Below are 9,427 nucleotides of genomic sequence, written 5' to 3' on the forward strand. Positions count from 1 at the left end.
TGAGTGAGTGATTGGTTTATCTTTGTGCCTTGGGCATTTTCATTTTGCTGACACCCTTCCTTGCAGGCAGGAAAAGAAAATACAGGGCTCCGGGGCCCTGATACATCTTGAGAAAGCTCCCAGATCACTGCTCCTCTTTTCTCTATCAGGCTGTAGCACTTCAGGTTTTGCAGCCTCTTGCAATTGCAGGTAGAGGTTTCTAGCCGATGGTCTGGTTGATTACTAAACCACAGGTAAACCGTTTCCTGTGCATTTCTCAAAATAACTGATGAGAAAAGGAAATGAAGTCGACCAGTTTAATACCCAACAATTTTCGACTTCTCCCCCCACCATCATTTCCCAGCAGACTTCTCAAAGGGCATTTCCAGAAGTCAGTCTTAGGGGGAAAAGATTTACTTTGTGGACATTTGCATTGTAGGGTTTAAATGAGATACTGGACAAACTAACATTGTTAAATTGTTTTGGTTCATATTTGCACCCTTTTTGAAATCCATTGGATCCATTAAGGATCATGTTAAGACTATTATTTATAAAAACAAAAAACGAACAAATCCTTATTTCTTTCTCTTCGTACACATTAAATAATCAAAACCAAAGGCATCATTTTTACCTATCATCGGCAGCATTTCAAATTGAGAATTATCAAGGACAATAAAAACCCGGAAACAAGCCGATCCATTTATGTTATTAAATTCACCAGAAATGTCATTGACAGCACGCATGCTAAATTTATATAATCTATTTACGCTAAAACCATTCATTGATGGTCTGTCTTTATTTTACATAAAACAATTTAAACACTTAATTCTAATTGAAAGCTAGCCCTTACACAATGAGGAAGTAGAAAATTTCTTTTAAAGTGGCTATTAAAAATAAAAATTTCCCCCCTTTGCTTAGAAGACTGGAATCTATTTGTGTTAATATTAATAACTGGTTAAGTAAGGAAGTTGTTTGATACCAAAAATACTATGCTATAAATATTGCCATCTCTGTTTTAGTAAATAAATTCAGTTAGCATATTCTTAATAAGTCTTTCATACAGCTCATAGGCATTATCAACTGAAGAAAATTATCCCAGTTTAACTAGTCTAGACAAATTATTTCACAAAGTTCGGTGGAATCCATTTTTATGCTGTAATTGAATTTACCCAAGTCACCAGATGTTTGTAGATTTTTTTCCTGGAAATAGCCACTCTTCCAGAACAAGTCACACAGTTAGGTTTAAAAAGTTTATTGTCATTTAAAATTTGTGCATTCCAATAATGAAAACCATTTGGATAACCACCGGCACAATAACAACAACAACAACCATACAGCTCTAATTAAACTGCATTTTACAGCCTGCGGGACACCTTGGACCAGCTTGGTTTTCACTCTAGATTTCATGTCGTCCCATCCATCTTTTCTGTTTTCACCAACATGCAAGTTCTTTTCCTTCCGTGCCAATCACAGGCAGATGGGAGACAGGTGTGGCCTTGCTGTCATTAGTTCTTGAATATGAAAAGGGGGGCAGCACAATCATTTAAACTTGATCCAAACTGCATCTTATAAAGTTAAACAGCTAAAAGAAGTAAAATAAGAAGGCAATGCTTGTGGAATGTACAGTGCATACTGGCGGTGCGCGCCTCATTACGATTCGCCTGCCTGCTTCTCCTGTTCAATCGCTGTGACCGGAAAGAGAAAAGAAAAAGATGATGTGGAGTAGTTAGATAGATCCAGTGGAATGTAGTGTAAGATTGCAATCCTTTCATTAAAACATCTTTCCGAATCATAAAAGTTCTACAAGTATCTATCAGCGTTCATCATGATTTATACTAAATTAAATATTTTAACAATAAAAGTATATGTATATTAATATGGTATATTAAGCATTCCGTCATTAAATTATTAAAGCCTTGTCGCTGCGAAACAATTTTTAATTAACCTTTCCAGGCCACATTCGTCATAAAACTGTCGGCTCCTCCCTCCACCTCCCCTCTTATTCTCTCGGCCCTGCCCATCCTTCTTCGAACCCACCCAAAGTAAGGCTAGTCTTACTTTCTTTTGATGGCAGTGGGTTTTTCTCTTGCGTTTCTGTCTTCTTCAATTTCGACTTATCGAATTTCTCAATCTCAGCCATATCGGGTTTGTCAGACATGGTTGCGGAGGAAGCTGCATATACAAAGCCAGGAGAGAGGTTGAGAGCGAAGCCTCTGTTCGCTCTCGTTCTCTTCTCTCGGCTTAGAAATGCGCTTTTGCCCTCCCATACCCTGTTTGAAACCCCACCTCCACCTCCTTCCGCTTTCGTTCGGGGATAAAGATCTTTCTACAGAAAAAAAAGGTCCCCCCCCCACCTTTAATATTTCGAAATGCGCGGAGAGGGGGGCGACTGGGAAGACCGATCACATCAGGAGGTCGAATCTTTGAGAATGACATTGACTGCTGTGGGGCTGCTAACTGTAGAAGCATTTCACCATTAAAATCTGGCTAGGAGGAGTAGAGAACAGTGAAGCCATTCCAAGTTCAAGGGGGAGAAAATCGAGTACAAATTCTTAAAATGGAGCCAAGGCTGCAGCGTTTCCGTTTTCTATAGGTACCTCTCCCCCCTGCAAACGTGCAGCCCATGCAGCTCTCTCCTCGTCACAAAGGCGGCGCTGCTGCCGGCGCCTCCGACCACCGCCCCACCCCGCTTCCTCTCTCCCGTGCAACAATGCAGCGGGCCGCGCACAAAGCTGCCCCCGCAGCCACAGATCAGCCTCCTCTGCAGCGAGGGGGCATTTCGGCAGCCTCGGCACACATTCCCCTGCACGAAGGACTTTTTAAACGTTTCACAGCCCAGACACGTTAAACCTGGACCGATACAGCCCACGAAGCTGTCAGATGCTAGAGGAAAAATGCTAATTGTTGCAGCTCCGGGCTTGGGTGGGTGTGAGCTGGAACATAGGACCGGATTCATCACTGCCTAAGAGGTAATGTAAAATGCCTTCGGGCCTAAGGGAAAAATGCTCCCTCGCAGCTGCATAGTAATATGCCAGTTTCGGGGTTTTTTTAATCCCCCAGCTCCCGACCCCATTCCCCCGCATCTGAAGGGTTTGGCATCCCCCAGCTCCCCGCCAAGGGAGCCTCTCCCCGGAGAGCCACGCGGGCTCGGCTTTAGGGATGCGGGCACCGGGTGGGAAGGGGACCCTCCCGAGGGCGAGAGGCAGGGGCCCCGGGGCTCACCGGCGCGAGGCAGCGAGGAGAGAGTCGATGGGCTCAGTGGCTGTCGGTCGCGGAGTGCCGGGTGGGGCGCAGCGCGTGCCGCTATATAGAGCGCTCCTATGTAAATGAGGTGATGTCACCCGCCGGCCTGCTTAACTCCTTCGCGTCTCCCGCACCGTGTCCCACGGCCTGACTGGCATGTGCCCCTCCCCCGCCCCCACGTCTACCGATGCACCCTAATTGCAACGAGGGTCGAAATATAAAACCGGCAAAACCCCACCCTCCAACGCGTCCTTCATAATGCACCTTACCCTTTTATGTCTATTTTATCTTAATGGATCTTTGCAACAGCCGCGCAAACTAGCTCTTGGGGAGCGGAGCGGGACAACTAAGGGCCTGAGTGGGACCTAAGGGGACAGGCATTCCTTTACTCTGAGTCTGGCTTTGTTCGATGCAGCCATCACCTAGCAAGGGTGCGGTGTACCCCGCAGGAGAGCCTCGCCCACTGCAGCGGTGAGATTCGTGTGACTCAGCGTTCAGGCCAGTAGAGGGCGTTCACCCCACCCAATGCTCTTTGTCTCCTCCAAGACGGTCTCCGTGACTTGGGTGGGAGGTAAAGCACCCTTAAGTGATTTTTTAAAAAAACTTTCTTCACTGTGATAGGCATCTTTTTTCATCGCTATAATTTTTGTGCGCACCCAAATCAAATAATAGGAATATTTGCTTGGTCGAGGTTAATTTATCTGGAGTTTTATAGAGTACAACGTCTCCCCTCTTAGAAAAATAAGTCAAGTTCAAGCTCAGCTATTGACTTATCGCCTGTCAATGAGGAAGTTCTTTTACTTTCATGTTCCTTATTTTTCTAAATTATCAAAGTGATTGCTAAGGAGGCCCCTGTCGAAAACAAAACACCATGATCTCTAAATTCTGAAGGTTAAATTTTAAAAATCGAACTCTGTGTTGTGAAAGGAGCCTTTTCAGCACAAGGCATCAAAGTGCGCTTCTATGTTACATCGGAAATATGGAAGATTTAGGTAGCTGGAGCAGTTTTCAAAATGGCACCTGACCCTGAATACCAAGGGCCCCCGTGCTGCCGAAACTAGTCGCAAATACCACGCCCTGAGCCTGGGGAAATGCACAGACAAGGAAAAAGACCCAGCACTGAAAAACAGCCTACGTGAGTGAGATTGTTTTGAGATGCAAAACAGTATGCACAATACTCCTTCTCCCTTTCTGCACCCTCAGGAAATGTTTCCAGAACCTTCTTGCTAATCAGGTTTATGGCAGAGGCTTTGTCTCACTGCGGATTAGAGTCAACTGTACTGTAGGCCCCCCTAGAAGCCACTGCAGGATCAGCTCCGACTTCCCCATTTCTTCATCCACTTGACTTCCTTCTTCCTGGGGGAAGGGGGAATGTGAGAGGGGCAGAGGACGGTCTGGTTCCCCAGTTTCTGCTCTGGTGGGTGCCTGCCATTATGCTCTCCCAGTGGGGGCACTGGAGCTTTCCCAGGCACAGGATGTCACCTCTCTGGTTACACATCCCGCTGGTCCTCCCCTACTTGCCTGACCTGAAGAGAATCTATTTCATCGTGAAAACTCAGAAAAGATCTCTCAGGGTGCATTCTGGGCCGGGCCGAGTCGTGTGCAGCTGCAGTGTACCAACACCATTTCCTAGAATGGTGATTCTGTTCTTCCACCCCACCCCACCCCCCCCAGCTAGCTGTCAAGAATTACTTCTTTCCTACCCAATATCTCCAGATCACAGCTTGTTGCTTCTGCTCAAGGCCTTTGCCTTAGAAAGGGTTAGGCCCTGCAAAGCACTGTATCGAAAGCAGATGGAGGAGTGGAAATTTGTAAATGCCTGGACTTTCTAGTTTGATAAGGAGATGGAGAGGGAGAACAAGACAAAGGCTTACTGTAGCGGGTTTGTCTCACCAACTTGTCAAGGACCTAGAGACAATGAAAAAGAGAGGATGAGGCAGATGAAAGGAGATGCAAACTAAAGGAATATTCTTAATGAGTTGTGTGCCCCTGGCCATGTTAATTTTTCTGTGGCTGATTTTTCTCAACTGTAAAATGGGAGGGCTAATTCAGTACCTACCCCCACAGGATTGCCTGGGAGATCTAAATGCTTAGGACAATGCAGGACAGTAAACATTTTGTGTTTTTATTATTATTAGGATAAAAGGATGAGAAAAATCATTTTTAAAAGTCAGTGTTTGGCATTAACTAAAATTTTAAGATGTTTTTACATTAGCTGTTTCTTTAAGCACTAGTAAAAATGAGATCTTTGGCTAGTTTTTCGGCAAATAAAACTCCCCACTGGCTGATGCCATCTAAGAATCAGGCCTTGTAATCGGTGCTTTGTATTTGTTTTTGCCCTTTATGCCAGCTCCCCTCCACGAGGAGGGTTTTACAGATGGGGAAAGTGAGGCTTAGAGAGCCATCGCGGTGGTATCTAGGCCAATAGCCACTCTATTATTTATGCTAAGGGGTACATACAAGCCTTCACCCCTACTACCCAGAGTTATGCTTGAGTATCACCAGGGAGAGCGAGGCCGGCTGCTTTGTTTCTCGCAGTGCCTGGTAGCTAGCACAGTAGTTGCTCAATAAACAACCATGGCTTTGTATTGAACTGTTTTGCCTTAGTGAGGAAGGTCCTTGAACCCAGCTCCAACCCCACCTTAAATCTGTTCTCCTAGCCACCTTGCTTTCTTCTCCAGATAATTAAATCCTTTCAGTATTAATGTTTCAGATGTCACAGATAATTCCTGCCTCACGGAAGGCCCCATTCATAAGTGGTTAGCTTGTGCTGGGCACGACCACCATGTAGGTGGGGCTGTTCAATGCTAATTGAAAAAACAGAGGCTTAGAGATGTAAAAGAACTTCGGGGTGCCAGGGCTCCCAGGTGAGGATGAGTTAAGAGCCCATCCGACACCTGCTCTGCCCTCCTTATCTCATGGGCCACAGTGCCCTGTGAAAAATGTGCCAAGAGAGTGGGCACTGAGGGCAGCCCCCCTTTGAACCTGTGCCCGGTGAAACCAGGAAGTGGTGTCAGGGCAGGCAACATTTTCTTTTGCTTTCCTGGGAGGGCCTGGGTCTAAATTGTAGCTATTTCCAGTGCTGGGGACATGGCCACTGAAGGCTGAGTTCATGAAAATTAGTTTTATTATTTTTAATCTATTACATTTTGTTCAGTGCACTGGCCAGAAGACAAAAGAGGTGGAATAGAGGGACGGTGACAACGACAAGGCTCCCCAACTCTTTGCTTTCTCAAGCTGAGGTCCCTTTGTCTGCGTTTCAGGCCCTCCTACCATCTGCCCCCACCTGGCTGCAACCCACTTTGCCCTGCGACCCCACAATCTCCATCTGCTCATCTAAGTTCCCTTAAAGACACAGCCTGACGGGACACGGAGAGGAAAAGACAAGGGAGGAAAAGGCTATTTAGTGGGTGATCCGTATACAACATCAGGTTCATTCTCATCCTGTTTAGTGGGGATGAATATCCCCATTTTACTGCTGAAGAAACAGGCTCAGAGAATTTAAACTTGTTCGTGATCAAACAGCCAGTCTCTGTATGTCCTTCCACTGCAGCCCAACTTTGCCTTACACTTAGCTAAAATGTCTTCTCCAGGATTCCCACCTGTGGAGGCTCCATGTGTGGCTCAGGGCGATGGAAGAGAGGGCACCCTCATCTAGTGTGCTAAAAAGGAGTGGAGGATGACAGGAAAGCAGAGGAGTCAAAGAACTTTCTCGAGAATGTTGACCGTCGTACTGCTAAATTTCCTGTCCACTTTGTTGATCTGACGAATCTTAGAGCCAAAAAGAACTTCCGAGGAGGATGTTACTGAACCCAATTGCCCTCTGTGGCCTGAATTCGCCTCTACAACACCCCTTCCAAGTGCTTCCTCAGCCTCCACACAGCAAGGGCAACAATAAGAAGGCAGAGAACCTTCCAGCATATGCAGGGGGTGGTGAGCAGCTTAGTTTGGCTGAGGCTTGCAAAGAATGAAAGTCACAGGAAATAATGCTGAGAGGCAGGCAGGGGCCAGATCGTATAATAACAACATCAATCATGACCATAATAATGGCCTTAACAGCAGCAAACATTCTTTGAATGCTTACTACATGCTAAGGAGCTTCCTTAAATCCTCACGTAATCCCAGGAGAGAGGCACTGTTGCTGCTCTCCATTGCAGATGTGTGAATCCGGCAGGCGTTAAATAATTTACCCCAAATCACGCAGGGAAAGCCGAGGCAGGATTTGAACTCAGACTGGCTGTCTCGAAAGCTGCCTCACCTTTCTGGAATCCTAAGCTAAGGCCTTTTAGACTTTTGTTCTCTAGGCCCAGATAAGGGTAAAGTTATATTTCATCTCGGTAACCCATTTATCTTTTTCTATCATTAAAACTTTTAAGCATAGATATTATAGTCATAGATCATATAAATTCAAAATCTGTCTGCTCCAATTTTCGAATTATTTTATTACAGAAATTAAGTCTGCTCTTTTTCTCTCGTCCTACATACATAGCCCAGCCTACTCGCAATAAATGGAATTCTGTACCTTGAAGATTCGTAGTTTCACACAGCTTTTCACTTCTTTAATATTTTTCCCAGCAGTCATTCATAGTACAAGGGTTTAAAAAAAACAGTAGGTCCAAAAACATATTGAAAGGGGAGGTATGACCTACTCCCAACAGCCTTATGTGTTGAAAATGATAAACATTTTATTTCATCATGAAGCAGAATTATCATTAGTAAGTAATAAGCGTTCGTATATTTTAATATGCTTCTTCTGTGGGTGTCAAAGCTTTTTTTCAAATAGAATATAGTTCCCGGATCATCAGAAGGTGGTTAATGGCTTTATGATGAGGATAATGAAGTGCAGGTGGGCAATAGAGAACTGGCCCAAATTTGAGGGGACACCTCACATAGCCAAAATCAACCTTCTTGACTGACCCTGATGGTTTCCCCGCTCCAAGGCTGGTTTCACGGGTGTGCAACCTGTGCGGTCACACAGGACCCCACACAAAGGCCTTGTACTCGGCTTAATGCTCTGCCGCCGCCATCTTGAAATTCTGAATAATTTTGAACACAGGGTCCGTGTTTTCGTTTTGCACTATGTCCTCAAGCTATGAAGCCAGTCCTGCCCCTCTTGTTTGCATTTCCTGCATGACCCCAATGGCCCTGGCTTTTCCTAGGATCCTGGAATGGGCCCATCTACTCAGTTGTCCCTTCCTCTGCCCAGAGCACCCTCTCCGATCACTGCCACCTAGTGTGTAAAGATCTGAGTGTGCGCACAGGATGTGTCAGCCCTTTTGTTTTCTGCTAAGCTTCAGTCTGAGCCTAGATGGTCTTGCCTTGAAGCTGGTGACCTGGGGCCGTCACCACCTTCTCCAAGGGCCTGTGCCAGGTGCACACACTGGTTCTCTTTCCTTTCTTCCTGCCAGATTTTTTGCTGTCTGAAGGGTGCCTGCAACTCTCAGCTTCCCTGCACATCTGAATTGACTGGCATGTACCAAGGCCAACGAAGGAGCAGGCCTTTACCAGCATCTGCGCCCACCTCCTCAATTCTCTCTGATGCCTGCACTCACGGGAGGCTTCCCAGGGGAAGAATTCCACAGACGTCATTTCCACCAGAGCAACAAGATGTCATCCTCACACACAAAGGCCAAACACGGGACAAATGAAAATACCAATAAAAGGACACGTGAGTTCCAGCTTTGTACTATGCCATTTACAGCCAGGACTCAATTGTCTGGTAAAGATGATATGGACAATTGAGATCTATAGATGCTACAATTACAAACCTCACTACAGTGAATAGATTCAACTAAAGATTTAAAAGTTAATCATATTCTTTAAAAAGCTAAACATTGAATTACCATATGACCCAGCAATTTCACTCCTGGGTAGATCCCCAAAAGAATCAAACGCAGGTATTCAAACAAATACTTGTCCACTTGCTCAGAGCAGCACTATCCAGTAGCCAAAAAGGAGAAAGGGCCTAAATGTCCATCAATGAATAAATGGGCAAACGAAATGGTTCATCCATACGATGCAAGAATATTCAGCCATAGAAAGGAGCGAAGTCCCGGTGTATGTTACGACATGAAAGAACCTGGAAAATATGCTCAGTGAAAACAGTCAGACACAAAAGACCACATGTTGTATGATTCCATTTATGTGAAAAGTCCAGAAGAGGCAAATCCAGAGACAGAGAGTAAATTAGAAGTCTCTAGGGAAT

At 45.3% G+C, this 9,427-nt stretch overlaps 1 protein-coding gene across 3 annotated transcripts in view; it reads right to left on the reverse strand.

The window, feature by feature from the left end:
* Positions 1 to 9,427, reverse strand: part of TLR8 (toll like receptor 8) — a 101,325-nt gene that overhangs the window by 8,073 nt on the left and 83,825 nt on the right. For 2 of the 3 annotated variants that reach the window (XM_039873959.1, XM_039873953.1), the window contains exons 3-5: positions 3,202 to 3,297; positions 2,038 to 2,151; positions 1,312 to 1,664 (exon numbers count right to left, since the gene is read on the reverse strand). In XM_039873959.1, coding sequence (XP_039729893.1) covers positions 1,630 to 1,664; positions 2,038 to 2,151; positions 3,202 to 3,297 — 245 coding nt within the window. In that variant the 3' untranslated portion in view covers positions 1,312 to 1,629. Of the gene's footprint in view, positions 1 to 1,311; positions 1,665 to 2,037; positions 2,152 to 3,201; positions 3,298 to 9,427 lie in introns of those variants that run through there. The other variant, XM_039873958.1, reaches the window with a different exon arrangement.

Source organism: Pteropus medius, unplaced genomic scaffold, assembly GCF_902729225.1.
Source record: "Pteropus medius unplaced genomic scaffold, Ma_sr-lr_union100, whole genome shotgun sequence".
Classification (NCBI taxonomy): Eukaryota; Metazoa; Chordata; class Mammalia; order Chiroptera; family Pteropodidae; genus Pteropus; species Pteropus medius.